General features: G+C 46.9%; 1 protein-coding gene across 4 annotated transcripts in view; it reads right to left on the reverse strand.

The window, feature by feature from the left end:
• The window catches only part of LOC112554754 (guanine nucleotide exchange factor DBS-like), a 46838-nt gene that overhangs the window by 24307 nt on the left and 2937 nt on the right, over positions 1-19594 (reverse strand). For 2 of the 4 annotated variants that reach the window (XM_025222742.1, XM_025222741.1), the window contains exons 1-9: positions 5678-7663; positions 4358-4438; positions 3806-3920; positions 3393-3483; positions 3061-3174; positions 2571-2687; positions 1639-1898; positions 1040-1154; positions 164-286 (exon numbers count right to left, since the gene is read on the reverse strand). In XM_025222742.1, the coding sequence (XP_025078527.1) occupies positions 164-286; positions 1040-1154; positions 1639-1898; positions 2571-2687; positions 3061-3174; positions 3393-3483; positions 3806-3920; positions 4358-4438; positions 5678-5726 (1065 nt within the window). In that variant the 5' untranslated portion in view covers positions 5727-7663. Of the gene's footprint in view, positions 1-163; positions 287-1039; positions 1155-1638; positions 1899-2570; positions 2688-3060; positions 3175-3392; positions 3484-3805; positions 3921-4357; positions 4439-5677; positions 7664-19233; positions 19296-19594 lie in introns of those variants that run through there. The other 2 variants (XM_025222740.1, XM_025222738.1) reach the window with 2 other exon arrangements.

The raw sequence follows: 19594 nt of genomic DNA on the forward strand, positions 1-19594 counted from the left end.
AAAGACAGACACTAAACAAACACTAAACCACACAAACATATAGACACTAAACCACACAAAGACAGACACTAAACCACACAAAGACAGACACTAAACCACACAAAGACAGACACTAAACCACACAAACATATAGACACTAAACCACACAAAAATGCAGACTTGCCTGTGACTCTTCTTCTATTTTTTCAAACTCTTTTGCCAGTGATTCCACTTGAGCCACAGAGGATCCCATCTCTGTCATTTGCTCCTCTAAAGTTTCTATGCGGACACCCAGACCAAACTGCACCTGGAGAAAATTAAACAGCAGCAAAAGAGTAGGATTCTTGTAGGATTCTATTAAGAAATATTCATGATACATGTTGATCAACAGGTTGTCTGCTTGTATTACTAGCTGTCATCAGTGCAAGATAAAACCATAATGGAGTCAAAATGCATGTCTGTTTGCAATGTCAGCCTTTTGAAGATACATGACAGTTCTCTTACAAATAATTCTGCACTTAACTAACAGATAAATAGTGCTGCCTTCTGTGACTGAACTGGGGGAAGATTTACTTTCTTATAATGAACCTCAAACCGTGAAAAAGTCAGCCAACAGCATCCCTAAAATACACCCATCAAAACAGTGAAGAGATGTGAGAAAAACTTAAAGCCTATGTTGCCCTATTTCTCAAAAAACATTGATTCCAAAAGAATGCTATCCATGCAGCAACCCTTAGACAAAATGCCGTATCACTTTCTGTGTAAAGAAATTATAGTCAGCGATGATAAAACTGATCATTCTGGTCTTGCATGCACTGAAATAACTGGGAGTTGAAATAACCTGTAAGGAAGATACTGATTTTCAGTTTAGTGTTTGTTTCTAGATTTCAACTGGCATTTACCTGCTGCACGAAGAAAATCATTTGATATCCACTGAAAATATAGCGGGGTAAAAGAGCAATCATTTTCATATCGGAAAAATGACCAATAAAAAAAATCATCTAAAGAAAACTCAAATATTCAACCTCACAAAAGAAGTAAAAAATGTACATTAGCTCACCAGTTTAAAATCATCTTCAAACTTCCGTAAATGGAGAGCCTGTCTCATTCTGCGCTCATGTGACGTCCAGAATTCTTCAAAATTGCCCTTTGTCTCATCCAGTTGCACCAACAGCCTGCAGATGAACACATTAACATTTTCTAACTCTTCTGTGTAAAGACATCAAAAAACTTTCATAAAGGTTAAAGTGAGTGGACCCAAAGCTGGGTGGCTGTTAGCTTCTACATACATACTTCAGCGACTGGCTGTCTTAGGCACAGCCTGTGGAAGGCAGAACACAACCTTCACTTTCACTGATAAAATCAGGGACCATTACAGACAGCTGACTTTTCCAGCCACATACGCCTGAGATCATAGGTCAGGGCTTTATCTTCTTTTATTTTCTACTCCAAAACTTTTTTTGATGAAAAATGATTTGGTCTATAAATAATGAAAGTCCTTTCATACGAAAAATAACTGTATAGTTACCTGCTTCAGCACTATGTCTACTGATGATAGTCTTCCTTGTCTTACAGTGTAACCCACCAGCTAATGGATGTCTTACAGTGTAACTGGTATGAATGCGGAAAATAAATATATGTAAACATTGCTAGACTGACCTCTCCAGCTCCACAACATGACACAATTTGACCAGTGGAGTCGTGGCATTGTCTCCCTTGATACAGCCGAGCAGCGTGTTGCCATGTGTGGTGAAGCTGTTGAAATCATCCATCAGTTCCTTGCGCTCAGCCAGGCAGCAGCGCACCATGGCCTCCACCTCATGCACAGCATTGGGCAGCTCAAGCTCCTGAAAACGCTTCACTGCTTTGTTGAAGCTTGTGGACATGTTGTCAGCATTCTGTGCAAATTTCTCCACGGCCTGTGCACAAACCATGAGAAAAAAACAAAACAAAAAAACTTAAGGACACGCCAGTCGATTTCTGCTACAAATGTTACTTTTTTCTAGAAATGTCTGGTGGTAGTGCTGTTAATAATGTTCAGGGTTCAAGAGAACAGCTGCTAGTTGTGGAAAGTAGTCTGTGACATTTAGGCTTTGGCAAGAAGTGAAACAACAATTGCTGTATGTGTATATGTGTTTGTTAGAAGGAAGGGTTGTTGAGTCTTATATTTGTGCACAAATCCTCTGATGCATCACACACAGAAGCACATAGTGCATATCTCTGCTACCATTGCCAGCTGCCTGTTTGCTGGTCTACATTTCTCCATCAGGGAAAAACAATCAGCTTTGTGGCAGTACACTAGAAGTCTTGAAAAAATAATTATTCCAAGACAGGTTACAAACATTATAAATGCAAAATGTATTCCTTAAAAACTATTTAGTTTTCACTTCTGCATCCATCTATAATACTTGATATCCTTTGAAAAATGTACTGTACTTGGACCACGTGCTTAAGGGTCCTTTAAACACTAGCAAGATTCCGTGTTCATGAAAAATGAAGTACAATTTACTAACTCCTAAACCAAAATAAACAAACAAACAAACAAACAAAAAAGCAAAGCTCCAACAAAATCATCTGATTTTAGAACTAACCGAGCGATGCTCTGTCCACTCAAGTGTGTCAAATTCCAGTTCGCCTCCCAGGTCTGTTGTCAGCTGCAACGGGTCAATGTAGTTCCCCATTTCACTAGGAGCATCACATAAGACAACCTGTCAAAACAAACACATAACACAATCTATCAAAATAAACATACCACCTCTCCAAACACTGCTGCACCTATCATCACAAAGAAGCAGCAAAACTTAGAATATTTAATCAGTCGTCACAAATATGCAGAAAGTGTCACATAGCCAAGCAGCCAATGAAGCAGAGAACCTCAGCTGTGAGTCCAACTCACTCCTTTCACAGTCTGTACTTCCCTTGAAAAATTAGGTATCCATTTCTGGTGGACATTTTGGTGGAGGGGAGGATGGCGTTCAACAACACAGGACTAAGCAGGCTGTATGACCTCTCTCACAAACATAATAATAGTAAACATCCTAGCTACAAAAATCAAGATGAGATCATGTTTGAAAACTTGACCTTAAACTCCAGCTCCTCCTTTACAAACTTTGAACGCAAGTCTGCAAAAGCCCGTTGAAAAAATCCACGAGGCTGCAGAAGAAACACCACCTGAATGTGAACTGGGAAGAATGTCTGAAAAATGGAAGAAAAAAAATTCTGTTTTGGTTCTCTTTAAAACAGTGGGTCACAGAACTAAGAAAAACAAATGACAAGAAAATGACAAAGACAGAAATCAACTTAACAAATCTGTCAAGAAAACTGATTGCTGAATGAATTTTTTTTAAAGCATGGAGTTATCCATTGTCATCCCTGCGCATGAGCCTGCTAATGAAAAAGAGATAACATCTCACCGAAATCTTGAGCAAGATTGAACGTACAGCACCCCAGCCATCTTGTCTGCGGTCAATGATAAGAATGAATCCAGACTCAGCTTCGTGCAACCTGTCATATAAATATGTATTCATTAAAGAACAGATCTTGTGATTCTCCTTCACTGGCCTGTAGGATGTCAAGCTTATTGTTGTTGGAGTGCATTTGTTCTCCCTGAGGAGTTTTTAACCCACCATTCCACTTCACCTTTGATTTCTACAAAGATTTTACTGCTTGTTATCGTAACTGATGACTTGTCAGTGTTTGACACAAGCTTTCATTGATGTGCCATGTGTATAGTGCAAACAAACAAACAAACACGTCCATCATAAGCATTCCCCTAATGCATCATAGAAACAGATCAGAAAAAAGTAATGATACATGTATTACTTACGGAACTAGATTACAAAGGTACGTGACAACTTTTTTGTAGTCTTCATCAGATACATCCGGCGCACCTTGTCTATCAGGGAAGGTAACTATGGGTGCTCCATTTAGAGCTTTCCCACCTGACACACAGAAAAACATCTAAGCAAGGAGCATAAGTCTTTTCATTGTCTGGATATCACTGACACATCAAATTAACAATAAAGGCATTTATTATCTTGATATCGTGATACATCACTATCGAGTGTTAATATCAGTAAGTGATAATTATAGAGCAGCAGTTATTAGGACGATGTGAATTATAAAAAATGGTTTACTGATCGGGCGGTTGATGGCACAGTGGCTGAAGTACCTGTGTCCACGATAGTAAGAATAATGTCTCATGGTTTCATATCTCGGCTCCTCTGGCATACTTCTCAATGGACATGTGTGTGTGTGTGTGAGATCTGAGCCGAGCTGGTGCTACATTATTATTTAATGCACTTAGTATGAAGTTAGCAGTAAGAATAGTAATGTCTGTATGACCTTTACATGCCCACCAAAGCATGCAGCTACTCACCAGTAAGAATAACAAAGCGCGACTGCAACAACTCAGCAACATCCGTCACCCGATAATGTGGTGTATCTCCCATGACATCACCTGAAACAAACATTTTTGCATGTCTTCAAGCTGTACACACACACTGATAGAAGTGCAGAGCTCACACAAAAGCTATGTATGCACATTTATTTCAGCGTGCATTGCACATCACTTTATTACATTCACATTTTGGTCCGGGTCTCTTCTTACATGTTTAATCTTCCCTTGGTAAAAATCACTCTCAGCAATGATTTGACCTGAAGCCACAGACTAGCCTTCTGTCAACATGCATACAAAGTGAAGCCTTATGGTTTGTGTTTCTCTGTTTTGTGCTGCCTTTGTAATTGGCATGGTGTTACTAGGCCGAGTGGACCACGGTTAAGAGGCATTATAGTGCGTCCCCACCCCTGACATCAACATCAAAGCTCTCATTAAAGAATATGTAAAAAATGTGGCTTCAGTTAGCAGGGGTCATAATCTGCCTTGAGTAGGTAAGAGTTGCCAATCTAACTCGCACAGACTGGGGTCGATGACCTGTTTCCAGTGAGCAATTCTGTCGACCAACTGTTTATCAAGTGACCGCCTCCTGTGAAAGACAGAGTTGTGACACCTTACCCCACCCCTACTCCACAGACATCAAGGAAGCTGATGGGAGGGTTGTGTGGTGATGAATGTTGGGGGTGTGATCAAGATTGTTGTATCACGGATGTGGTTGTATGATGAATAGCAAATTCTGTAGATATATATCCACACACAGGCCCAAGTCTGCAGCCAGTTAAGTCTCTGAAGATAATTGTGGGGCAGCAGTAAATTATTTCCCTTTTCAAAGACAAAACCATTTTCAAATGTAACATGAAAATGATTCTGGAGGAATAAAACAGTAAATGTAATTCAGATGAAAGTGGACAATGGTGGCAATGATAATGGACCCTGAGCTTGGTAAATTTATCTGTCCTTTTGTTTCTAAAATTAAAAAAAAAATCTTTCAATTTCTCAAATACTATGTCTGGAACCGAAATATATTATGCAGCCATGTGGTGTGGCCGAGACTCTCTCACAGTGTTTGCTACAAAAGGATCTTTGACTATCAGAGGTGAAACGGTGCTGATACAACAAGAGCCAGGGGTTAAACGGTGCTGATGCTACCAGTCAGGGGTCAAACGGTGCTGATACTACCAGAGCCAGGGGTCAAACGGTGCTGATACTACCAGTCAGGGGTCAAACGGTGCTTAATGGAGACTTCCAAGCGGCGACTTCAAAGACGACTCACCCGAGTAAGCGGTAAGAGAAAGACGGTACCTTCAGAAATGATGACGAACTCGTCATCCCAGTTGTCGAGCGTCTCCATCGTCTACTGTCGGGTGATGACCTCGAGGAACGACGATCAATCGACTGACAGTGACCCTGACATAAGCAGACGGTGATGCTGAGCAATACACAGGGTCATCTACATGGTCATCTACTCGGTCATCTGGATGGTGGGGGCGGAAAAGGGAGTGCCACCGTATATCTCCCATTTCAGTGTGAACAGTGAACACAGCTTCAGATCAGTTTGTCCTGTGTACACCAGGCAGAGCGGGTGACCCTCACAAAGTAGTGACATGAAAGGTTAAAGGCCTGGTGATGACAGTCATGTCAGGCATGTCACTCGCCCTCTGTATCTCCAACACTCACACACATCTATGTAGGAAGTCGAGAAGTGCTTTTCTGTCTCCGTATATTCTCTTCCCTGTCTTCCGGGTCAGCCAGTAGACCTCTGACCTCGGAGATGACGAGCAAGAAGCACAGAACAACAACACGACAACAAGACAAACACTTGTGTATGGACATGCAGTCAACATGTGACTTTAGTCGCCACATGTCATCACAGCTACACCGCACAGCGGACAGACTCCCGCCTCTGACTGACTGATACACTGTCGCCCAGTGAATGGACTTCCAGGTGGTGTCACTCACGAAACAGTGGATTAGTTAGTCTCTGCACATTAATTGTTGACAACTTTGTTGGACAGAAGAAACTCAACATGTGAATGTTATCGCCAGTCCACGCCGTTGGTCTCTGGTGCAGATGCACGAGGTAGACAGCTGTCAGCTGTCAAAGTCGGTAAGGACAGAATGATGGATGCTCAAACACAGATCAGGTGACGGCACGCTGTCTGAGGTCAGGGTTCCACGTCACAAGATCACTGATGCCAGACGGTGGACAACTTCAGCTGTCAAGGACGGTAAGGAGGCAAGAAATGGAAGCCAGCCTACACACAGTGAGATTATTGTGCCTTCAGCTGGCAGACTACTGTAGAGTCAGCTGGTAGACTGCTGTAGTCAGCTGGTAGACTACTGTAGTCAGCTGGTAGACTACTGTAGTCAGCTGGTAGACCACTGCACACCCAGCTGGTGCATCACTGAGTCGTCAGCTGACGAGCAGCTGCACATACCCTGGCGACGACTGTCGTTACCGCGGGGCACAAAGGTTTCTTAATGTAAACAACACAACCTGCTAATGCGCTTGTCTGTGGGCGCCACACTTCCCCTCGTGACGTCACGGGGAGACTAAGCCTCTGGGACGTCCACGCTAGCCCCGGCCTGCAGGAAGAGCGTCTGGTGAAGTATGGCGACAGGCGATTAGCGCCGACACTTCCGCGGGCTCCTTGGCGCAGGGATTAGTGGCGGCCGTCACAGCGACTTATGATATTAATAGAGAAACCATGAACCTATTTAAAGTGCACCTCGCTGTCTGTAACTACGGCATTGACTACGTCGGTAAGCACTTTGACCTCGGTATCCAGGCTGTGACCTCTGTTGACACGAGAGGGTTTGCATAATTGGAGACAAGACGATGTAGTGCCAGTCGCAACGCCATTTCGTGAGAGCTAACGCTAACTGAATAGATTCCCCTCTCACAAACAATGTGAACAATTAAAATAATTAAACCGGAACTTGGAACTTCCGCGACCACTGCAAATGTTAATGGCTTCCTTTTCAGGGAGGCTTCCCTTCCTGCTGACCACGAGCACCGGACACGCCGCGTGTAAACACTACTCACCAGACAGTCACACCGCCCTCAGTGTCTCGGGCCGCGAGTTGTGCCCTCCACAGGCCGTGCGGTCCTGCCGTGAGACCCACTTCTCGCACTTCCAGACCTGCCAGCACCTTGTGATCCACCTGCCAGCATCTTGTGATCCACCTGCCAGAACCTTGTGATCCACCTGCCACCTTGTGATTCATCTGCCACCATCTTGTGATCCACCTGCCATCTTGTGATTCATCTGCCAGCATCTTGTGATCCACCTGCCAGCCCCTTATGAATAATAAGGTGATGTATTTCCACCTGCCATCGCGATTCACCTGCCATCTTGTGATTCACCTGCCATCACCTTGTGATCCATGGCGAGCCTTGCACTACCTACTGTGAAAGTAACAGCAGCAAGGAAGTGCTGTTTGAAATGTCTTTTTTCACAGAACTTCCGGTTGTTTCTGCGCTGCAATGAATGTTTCCTAATTTAGCTTCACGGCTTATTTCTACCGACTTCTTTATCATCCACACCCCTCTGCTCACTTCCCTTCTTTCTCTCCCATTTCTGACAGGAATACAAATCACATCTGGTACAGTAGACAATAAAACAATTTTCCTGTAAAAAAATGTTTTTTTTAAATTTCGTGTGAATTCGTCCTGATTATGAGAGATGTGCTTGAGGGACTCGCACTTTGATGTCCACTAACTACTAGGCCGGGGAGAGGACCGCGGCACCCAGTCACCTGCCAGTCTGCTGCCCAATACACCGCTACCCAGCTTCGGAGCCTCAGTTGACATGCGCACCACATCGTGGTTTTCACCTACTTCCTGTTTTTTACACGTGGAATGATGGAGAACACCAGTAAGTGTGACAACAGGGAGGACACTGGTGTTTACCCATCAGCAACTAAGACTACATGACGGCCAAGCAGCCTCTGAGCTGTGGAAGCTGAACAGGAAGTTTATCGCCACTCAACCAATCAGAAGAATACATTAAATATCTTGTCAAATATGTCAGAAAATTAGCCAGGTTAATTGTATATAGACAGTTCTTTGTCACATGGCCTTTTCACAAGAAGGATTTTCTCCTGCTTTCACAATTCACACATCATCACACATTTCTTTCGTAAAATTCCAGCAATCTCGTGACACCACCATGCCGTCCTCCCAGGTGGCCACCCGAACTCCATCCCCCCCCCCCTCGTGAAAATGGAAAATTCAGTGATGATTCTATTTTCTAATTTTCCTGTATCGAATATTTCAATCACAATTGTATTTTTATTTTACATTTAAATTTTTGATTCATGTTTTAACTTGTTTTATCCAAGGAACTGCAACACTTACATGCTAGCATGTGAACGGTGACACGAAATGTGAGCGCACGTGTGTTTGGTGTCGGCAGTGAGCGGGTAGCGAAGTCGAGAAACATTGCAGGATCTGCTAAACAACCTGACGACACACAGTACCCGATCTGCTAAACAACCTGACAACACAAAGTACCCGATCTGCTAAACAACCTGACGACACAAAGTACCCGATCTGCTAAACAACCTGACAACACAAAGTACCCGATCTGCTAAACAACCTGACAACACAAAGTACCCGATCTGCTAAACAACCTGACGACACAAAGTACCCGACCGTGCCCAAGTTAGTTTTCCGTACTAACTAGCCGGGTACTGATGGTCTGTACATTGCTTGTCATCAGCAGTCTCTGGCACTGACCATCAGGGCGACCTGACCCACACCCACACCACACCCACCCCGCATCAAACCCAACATCGATCTGTACAACACTCGTTATGATCAGACGGGGACCGCACCAGTCCTGTGACTTGAGTCCGGCGACAGCAAGAGACAGACACATACTGTCTCAACGATTGGAACAGAGGTGAGAAGGTGAGCCACAGCGGCTAGATACCACAGGAATGGCTGGACACTACAGGTGTCGGGGTGTCATGACGACAGTCTTCCACCACCATCCACACAGGCCACCACCGTCAACAGCAGGTGATGACTGATGTAAGTGTGGGAACAGCAAGTTAGTCACCAAAAATCAGGGCAAGGTACTGTCCGAAGTGTGGGCAAGACACAGTCGACAACGTGGTCTCGGTATTGACTAGTGTGTGGACAAGTACTGACAAGATGTGGCCGAGGTGCTGTCCTCACTAGGTACTTACTGACCAGTGGACAAGTGTAGTGTCCACAGTAGGGTGGGGTACTCACTGACCAGATGCACGATGTCATCACCATGTTCTGTCCGAGGTACTGTCCTCAGTAGGGCGGGGTACTCACTGACCAGTGGACAATGTACTAGGGCGGGGTACTCACCAAAGCGCGGGTGGTACGAGCAGTGACAGGAGTCTCGGCTGGAGGCGTATCGCGCCTGTCTGATGGCCCACTGCGCAATCCGCCTGCTCTCAGCAATGATGCCGTGATGCCTCCGTAAGTCCTCCTCCTGCACGGGCAGCAACTCGCCGTCCCTGTCCGGGGCTGTCGGTAGAGGGCGTGTCGGTCGTGGAGAAGACAGAGCTGGTCCAGCCGGAAGAGTCGCCGGAGTCGCTGCTGAGGCGGCGGTCGAGGATGGAGCTCTTCTGCTTGAAATTCTCCACGAAGTGCTGGATGTCGTCTTCAATCTTGCGGTGCACAAACAGTGGGTTGTCGCCGCTGGTCCGCGGCTCCTCCACTTCCGGGCTGGACAGCATGGCCATTGACTCCTCTTCAACTTCCTCGCCTACACCTTCTACACGTTGAACAGGTTCACATCCCGTGTCATGATCTGGGGTGTCAGTGACCCTTGACCTCAGGTCAGCCGCTGTACAGGTCCTACTTGAAGCTCGCAGTCACTACAAGTGACTAGTGACAGCTGTCGGAAGTGATGGAAATGTTGGAAGTCATACAAATGTCGGACGTGGTCTGAAGCCACCGTAAGTGCGCCGTTACGTTATCGACCTTGACCTGCGAGTGCATGTCACCAACGACGCGTCTGACGTCAGAATAGCTTACAACTCCTCGCCAAAGTCTCCGCACACGCGTACACCCCATACATCCCCAAGCCCATCGTGTTGCAGATGAATATGCACAGCGCGAGTGAGGTACACTGCAGCCACTGCACAACTGCCTGTGACGGCGGCTCAGTCACGTGAGGACTATGGCGGCTCACGAATATCCCGAGAACGTAAAGTGCACGTAGTGACCTGTGATGTCATGGTGCTACTGCACAGTCATCTGCCGCCAAGTAAATGTAAACGCTTCTCACCTGAAGATGGCGAACCGAAAAATATTCCAGTACACAGCCTCGGGTCATCTGCTGACCGGCCAGTCCGTGGAGACGAGGAGCGAATGGCGGCGGAGTGAGGCGCTGGTCAGTCTCCGGCTCCCTCACGTCTGGCTACGTGGACACTGTCCACCACAGCCTCGCAGACGATCTTCTTGTCATCAGAAAAACAAGACTACACCACTGTACCCCCAACACAAATATGGCGGCGTTACTCAGTTACGAGCCGTGGGATGCCCACCTCACCCGGCCTGCACCCAGGGTGAACCGCCCGCTTACCTCCCTTGTTGGGGGTCGGTTGAGAACAAACAACAACAACAACAGCGCCTTTGAGACGGGCGGGCGGGCGGTGAGCTGTATGTAGTGATCGATACTCGCGCAGCTTTCATGGCGGTCGCAGTCGCCGAGTCGTGTGCGGCACAGCACCCGGCGGTCGGTGCACAGCCCGGCGCACCATTCACTCCAGCAGCTGCAGCAGCAGCGATGTCGGAGGTGCAGCAAGACTGACGGAGCACTGCTGCTAGCACTTCCCATGCGCCAACAACCTTGCTGTTGTTAACGATAATGATGATGATAACACGTCTGATGCCCAGTGCAGACCCAGCTCCGCCAGGCGGCGCAGCGAGCGGCAAAGGTCGTGTCCACCCGCCCGGGCGTGCTTACGACAGTCGTAAAGTGGCCTGCGTAGCCTCCTCTCGCCGCGCAGCTGCCGCGCCGCAGTGCTGTCAAACAGCAGGCATCGTCTACCAGGATATATCACGGGAGGATCGGCGGAGGGATGGAGGCGGTGGTAGTGTTGGGGGGGAGGGAATGATACGGGATGAGGGCGACCAGAGGCTGAGGAGGGCTTGGGGCTGCAGCCCACACCAAGCGGACAAATCGATCAGACGGTGCTCCCCCCGACACTGCACGCAGCATCTACAGAGGCACCGCAATGGGGGAATGTGACGGGCAGCTTCCTGTTGGGGAGCTAGACACGGGGAGGGGTAGGGCCAGGATCAGAAAGGGGTTTGTACTAGTATTGATCATGTTGATGTGGGCTGCTGTAGATATCTCACTACTCCAGTCAGCGGACACAACGCAGTGCGGCGCTGTACCCATGCTATAGATAGATACATGTATATACAGGAGCTGTGTCGACAGTGTATCACACTATCTTTGCTGCTATCAGCAGGGCATCAGACTGCAGCTGTCACGATGTGTATCCCAGGAAGCTGCAGCGTCAGTAAGATGGAGTTGTCACGAACTGCGGCCTGTTGGTGCCGATACCAGCGACAAGACATAGTCCAGCTGTCACGACCATTAGTGTGACTGGTGCCCAGCTGTCACGACCATTGGTGTGACTGGTGCCCAGCTGTCACGACCATTAGTGTGACTGGTGCCCAGCTGTCACGACCATTAGTGTGACTGTGCCGACACCAGAGAGAGGCTGGCGTGAGTGTGCAGTGTCTACTGCCGTCTGAAGGACTCCTGTCTTGTCTTTCGTGCCGAGTGACGTTTCGTCGAGTGCAATTAGTTTCCCCATACATGTGTAAGACATTCCCCACAAAAGGACGAGATTTATAAGGACATTCCGTATTACAGAGCAAGCTGGTTTTTTTTTTTTTTAAAAAATTCGTTTTAAGATGTTTCAAAGCCCTGTATCCTCAGCGACAGAGCACTGTGAGTGGGGAGCATCCCAGTTTTCTACTGCTGCCCTTTAACCTGCCCTGAAGGAAAAAATAATAAAAAAAAAAAAAAAAAAAAAAAAAAACAAACAGGATGACTACTGGGTGGACGGAGTTTTCAATCAACAGCGAGGGCATTAACCGCGTCTCACTGGGAAAACATCAAAATCAAAACAGCTGTCACCGGGAGACGCTGTGGGTACCGCCGTCAGTGACTACAGCAGTGACTACGTTGGTAACTACAGCAGTGACTACGTTGGTAACTATGTCAGTAACTACGTTAGTAACAACGTCAGTAGCTACGGCATTGACTACGTCAGTAACTACGTTAGTAACAACGTCAGTAGCTACGGCATCGACTACGTCGGTAACTACAGCAGTGACTACGGCATTGACTACGTGAGTAACTACAGCAGTGACTACGGCATAGACTACGTCAGTAACTACAGCAGTGACTACGGCATTGACTACGTCAGTAACTACAGCAGTGACTACGGCATTGACTACGTCAGTAACTACAGCAGTGAGTACGGCATAGACTACGTCAGTAACTACGGCGGTGACTACATCAGTAACTACGGCATTGACTACGTCAGTAACTACAGCAGTGACTACGGCATTGACTACGTCAGTAACTACAGCAGTGACTACGGCATTGACTACGTCAGTAACTACAGCAGTGACTACGGCATAGACTATGTCAGTAACTACGGCGGTGACTACATCAGTAACTACGGCATTGACTACGTCAGTAACTACGTCGGTAACTAAGGGTCTCACGGCCAAGCAGCCGGCCTTGACCCTGACAGGTCTCATCGTCGGTCTTGCTGACGCGGGAAGGGAGAAAAAGAAATTCGACACCATGGCAACCGTAGCTTTTGATTCAACAATTCCGAGTGGTTCATGTTACGATGTTACGATGCCCACATTTACAGCTGTCCACATGCTGAAGCTGTTTTATAACACAATAACACGAGTGGTTCACTGGTGCCTGTCGGCGATGCACACAGTAGCAAGGAGACATTAGGACAGGCGTGACGGAGCAAAGGAATAATTGGGACAAAAAAAAAAAAAAACCGATTGATAACGAAGACAGGGACTTGCACACAAGCCTGGGGTCACGAGGGCAAGTTAAACACAGCTTGTCTTCTGTGCAAAGCCTTTCAATGCCGACTGTTTCCATGTTTGACTAAGCATCCTCTACAACCCTACAGGACCTGTCACACCAGACAAGGACACAAAAGAGAATGATACACTATATCAAGAAGATGTCCATATTTTGCCAGATTTTCATAATAGATAGATAGAATGTATTCTATACTCTCAACTTCTCAACAAGTCAGTAAACCGTTGTTACTTGGCTTGCGAACTTGTAGACACTTCATTTCTGTTAATACCGCCATCAGCGCCATCTCTCCAGGCGGCCACAGAAGGGGTTGACGAACAAGCAGTCCCTCACCATCACCACATGTAGTAATAATAACAATAACAACAATAATAATAACAATAACAATAATGTCAGGGTATTAATTATGTGAAAGTGTTCATAATCAACAAGTCGCCAGGCTACTTGTAGTCGGACAAACACCAACTGACGCTTGATACAGTTTTCACAAGACGGTTGTACCAAACTTTGTCCGTTAAAAACGGTTTAAACAATATACCATTTCCTAAAAAACTCAAATATTTTTTATAGGAGAGAGGAAAGTTGTCGGACAAAGACAAGTGGCGAGAACTGTTGTGTACGCACACAGCGTACGTCACCTCGCCGCCACCAGATCGCTCAGGACAAGAATATTTGTGAATATTTTTCTGGGTGCAGGTCAATGTTTCCAACATTTTCACTTCGGGTAGCCTGATGTCAGCAGTTATTAGAGGAAATCATTTTGTCTTCGTGCTGACGACTGTAAAGTCACGTGTTGTCACACGGCGATAGGAGACTGTGCGTTGTGTGACACCTTCACGGTTGACAGCCCGTGCGTCACCTCTGAACCATGCAAGTGAAATGAGGTGTTGACAGTCAAGTGCAAAACTTGTCTTCGGTTTTCTTCCTGCGTGGACGACCTAAAAGTACCAGCGGGATTTAGTAAGGCTACTCTCAGTTACCAACATGTCACGAGGGTTACTTAGCTACCCAAAGATTTAACAAAGTTTACATTCGCTGATTGTGTTACTCCCATGTATTCTGACTTCCCCCACCCCAAACAACAACAACAACAACAACAACAACAACAACAACAACAACAACAACAACAAAACCACAGCACACACTTCCTCTATTAAGGTATCCGTCAAGGGAGGGACGGCGGGGCTGTGTCCGAATGTCATCGCACTATCAAATGAACAACGACTTCGCCAGGTCAGCAGTATCGTGAAAGGATGATGACAATACTCGGGATGTCATCATCTAGTCATTTATTGTTAATAAAAAACAGCCACTCCTCCTTCCGTGTATGTGTCATCGCTCGCAAGAAGCAGCTGTGAAGAAACACCTGTACAGACGGACATACTCATAAAGTGAGTCACCTGCACAGATGCCGCCCCTCCCTGTCATCCCCCCTACACCTGTACATCACAACAACAGCTGTACAGGTGAGTCGAACGGTGTTACGAGATCTCGCGAGATGACACTACTCACGACCCTACACACCCCTACTACATACTCAAGGGCCGCAAAGTATGGATGACCACAGCTCATGTCACCTGACAGGTCACGTGGGTGAGGTCAGCAACAACCTTCTTTTGTTTGTTTCTGCCCCCCACGGGCTGACTGCAGTGTCCGGACTGACCGGATGGTAAACGTTGTCGTACAAAGGCTGGGTGGAGTAGGGGTGGAGTAGGGGTCGGGTGAACAGCAATCAGTGATCGATGCCCGCCTGACGGCGCTGTTGGTAGGAAAACCTTATTGATCTTCTCCTCCCTACATCCCCGGTCCCCTCTACACAGTGTACCCCCACCACCCCAGGCCTTCATTCACACCCACCGAACCTCGGTATGCAAACTGCGCGCAGCACACGCCACACAGTACGATACCCACAACATCAACACCTCTTACGACAGTTACTACAACGGCTTATAGATGGTCTAATAGCACTTGACACCTTCACTGGAGTTGGTCACGTGCTGGTCATCATCATCATCACTCGTCAGCTTCACTAGAGCTGGTCACGTGTCGGTGGAAACACCAGTCTAATAAACCACTTTGGCTACAGTGGTTTACATCCTGGTGTAAATAACAACATCTCTCGTCCCTCTCCTAGAGTACAACTGACATCAACACCAACGACATGCACGTGCATTCATCAACGTTTCCGGCCTAGTCGATTGCAAGTTTGATTGGATCTACCAAGTCACCATGACAACGCTCATTATCCTAGGACCTAGGTCAAAGTGTGTTCCGCCGTTGCCGAGTCTACTATTAAGACAAATCACACCCACACACACGCGCACACACACCCACACACACGCACGTGCCAACTGGATGTAGGATGCGATTGCCCTGTACCCAACCTCAAGGATCGATGTTGCGAGGTGATAAGCAGCTGTTGTTGTTGTCGGCCGTCTTGATGTCGTGATAACTCGCCTAGCAACCCCGCCACCCCGCGGACAACACACCTACGTGTACTCCAGACAACGCCAGGCTCTGCAGGCGGTCACGTGACGTGCAAGGGGCGAGGCTCTGGTCAATACCCCCCACACGGTCCCTCCACACCACGAGACATCCCGCCACTGCTGCCGACACCATCGTGGGTGTGACAGTAGACGGCAGGTCAGACAAGGATGGCGATAACACGACATGACGATACACGACGACCTTCATTGCGTGTGTCGTCGTCAAGCGGCTGATCAATCACAACCACAGTGTCCTGACTGAACGGATGGTAAACGGGTGGTGTTTTAGTGCTACACCCAGGGTCGTCCCTCACCTTTACTAGGGTGTTAGTGACCTCCCTTTTCTCGGGCCAGCTGTACGGGAGGGCTGCCATCTCCTCTCCCTCCCCGCTTGCCTTACTTACTTTACTCTGTGGAGTCAGGAACCGGGTGGGAGGACTGGAGGAAGTGAGCTACGCTACACGGGTATGGAACTGGCGTGCCTCCTGGCTCTGACGGCGGTCGGCAGTGCCACTCGGGTACCCACGTACCCCATGTCAGTCATCAATTGCTTATTAACACTCACTCCGACATCAGCTAAATGGTTATTAACCCTCAGCCAGGCGGCTCTAAACTAATGGTGTGCATTGCAAGGCGCGTGCGGTCAGCCATTGTAGTGCACTCGGCTAAACTGATCACAAAATGACGGGTGGCTCAAGCAGGTCCCATGAGACTCACTAGCACGTGATCGTGTCACTGGGGAAACTGAGGTCAAGCAATTAGTGGATGTCACGACTTGTGCATGTCACGAGTTGATCTTGTCTTTGGCTGCCTGCATGCATTCTGGGAGTTCTAGTGAGCAACCTGACTGGGGGATGGTGTAGCTGCAGTCCATTGACTTTTCCTCATTCTTTCCGTTTCCAACGAATGCAAAATAAAATTGATTGCTTGAAATAGTGACGTACTGTGTGCGTAACATTCCTGTCTGCACATGTCACATACACACTTCCGTGGAGCAGCCATCAAGGGATGACTTGTGGGCAGCGAGCTGTGGCGAATGGATGGGGGTGATGACACCTCCCACCCTCCAAATACCTCATGACCATCTATATGTTGGTACTCTTTATATGACTGTCATACCTCGTGACCGTCTAGAGGTGCGGCACTTATTATGCCTCTCTACACTCGTGACTGTCATACCTGGCGACCATCTACAGGTGCGGCACTCATTATGCATCAGTTCCGGTGATGACGTCACTGTCATTAAGCTATCGACGACTGCTATTATCGACTGCTTCGTCTCCGAGGCTTTGTTGTCTGATGAAGACAGATCCTTGCTATTACGCATTTCAGAAACTAAGGCAATATCAGATTTTAAATGCTCCTCTAGTTCCCGATGTTTTTGCAAAGTGTGGAGCATGATGAGGTCAGCGAGTCCCTGGGCCTCCCCTGCCACAGACCACGCGTATTACATGTCTGTTTATTATCTGTTTATTATCTGTTTATTATCTGTTGATTATCTGTTTATTTCCTTCCAACAAAATGGCAAGCAGGTTGTTTATGATTCACTTGGCGTCATGACAGCCTTTGTAGCGGTTTTACAACTGCTTCAAAGAATGGCTGTTGACCTTTCACCCCTTTCCTGGAAACCCGGTGTTGGTGACGTTAACGTGGTCCGCGTGTTGCGCCACGTCATCGGTGGACCGTTGGGCAGTTGTTGTTACTGGGTCTGGTGCTGACCTCTACACACATCGTCCCTCATGTTTATCTTAATTGTTGTATGTGGTTTATGTCACTGGATACGTTTGTTACATACTGTTGTATGTGGTTTATGTCACTGGATACGTTTGTTACATACTGTTGTATGTAGTTTATGTCATTGGATACGTTTGTTACATACTGTTGTATGTGGTTTATGTCACTGGATACGTTTGTTACATACTGTTGTATGTGGTTTATGTCATTGGATACGTTTGTTACATACTGTTGTATGTGGTTTATGTCACTGGATACGTTTGTTACATACTGTTGTATGTAGTTTATGTCACTGGATACGTTTAATTTTTGTTGAGTTTTCCATCCTGGACTGTCCCGATGGTGACCACTGAGTGCTAGATGCGGGCAAAGCTTCAGTCATCAGTCGCTGAATCTTACGACCCGGATGTTGCAAGACAACCTCAGTTGTATAATTAGCGATGAGAAATTCTTGCATCCTGGGTGATAAGTGTGTGTCTGTGTGAGTGTGTGTGTGTTTCAATGTGTTGTGAAAACACCGAGGTTAACTGCTCATCGACATGAACATCAGATGTCCTTCATCTCTTCATTTTCCTTCTCTCGCCAAAATATCTGCTCTCCAAGCAACTCATGAGCCTGGAGCTGAGAGAAAACTGATTACTTCTCCAAATATTACTTGCCTGAGGAAACTCACAGGACACTCCAGTGTCTGTCAACTCCAATGTCTGTCAACTCCAGTGTCTGTCAACTCCAATGTCTGTCAACTGCAATGTCTGTCAACTGTCAACTCTGTCAAAACTCGTCTGTCAACTCCAGTGTCTGTCAACTGTCTGTCAACTCCAATGTCTGTCAACTCCAGTGTCTGTCAACTGTCTGTCAACTGTGTCTGTCAACTGCAATGTCTGTCAACTGCAATGTCTGTCAACTCCAATGTCTGTCAACTCCAGTGTCTGTCAACTCCAATGTCTGTCAACTCCAGTGTCTGTCAACTCCAGTGTCTGTCAACTCCAGTGTCTGTCAACTCCAGTGTCTGTCAACTCCAATGTCTGTCAACTGACCTTTGACTGCCTCTGGCGTTGTAAAGTAAGAAAGCAAGGCGGAGGCAGATTGTCAAAGATAAAAGTGCAGATAATGATGTTGTTCTTCATCTTGTGTAGAGATCGATATCCCACCGTCGTCAAGGCGACAGCCACGCATCATGGGGAAGCACCAATACCTGGATATCGATAAGGGCACAGCCACAAACCTTTTCTCCACATGTCTGTAAACGGGGGTTTATGCAGGGAAACTAGTGGACAGAACAGGCGTCTATCTCGTGGTCACCATGACAACCTATACATAAGTCAGCACCAGCCCGGGGCACACGACCTCTCCGGGCCCCGTAATCGTCAGTTATTTGCCCAGTATATGATAACATGCTTACAATTCGATTGTCAATATCTACATTTCACTCAGTAACAACACACAGACTGTAAACATTAGGACGTGCACTACAATGTACATCACTACTTCAGTTGTTTACACCTGAGTACATGGTTAGTAAATGAAGAAAACTGACATCAAAGGATCAAACCTGTTGCATCCTGCTCCATAGAAAAAACAATGCCCAGATGGGGAAATGGTAGGTCAGCCTTCCTGCAAAAGAAAAAGAAAATGAAAAGAAGAATAAGGACAAATCCACTGAGCAAGGCCGCGGGCCCGGGTACACCACACCCCTCCCCACTTTATCCCCCTCCCTTCTCTCGTCAGGCCTGATAATAGCATTAACACGAACTTGTATTACTGGACTGATTGCAGACGATTTTTATATTAACTACTAATGTATAGTATACAAAGCTTCCTGTTTAGTCGCATTCATTGTTTAGGCTCGCCGACAGAGGGAAGCGTTGGTCTCGGCAGACAGACAGCAGTCCACCTCTACACGTCCGAGCAGC

This window comes from Pomacea canaliculata, linkage group LG14 (genome assembly GCF_003073045.1).
Source record: "Pomacea canaliculata isolate SZHN2017 linkage group LG14, ASM307304v1, whole genome shotgun sequence".
NCBI classification, from domain to species: domain Eukaryota; kingdom Metazoa; phylum Mollusca; class Gastropoda; order Architaenioglossa; family Ampullariidae; genus Pomacea; species Pomacea canaliculata.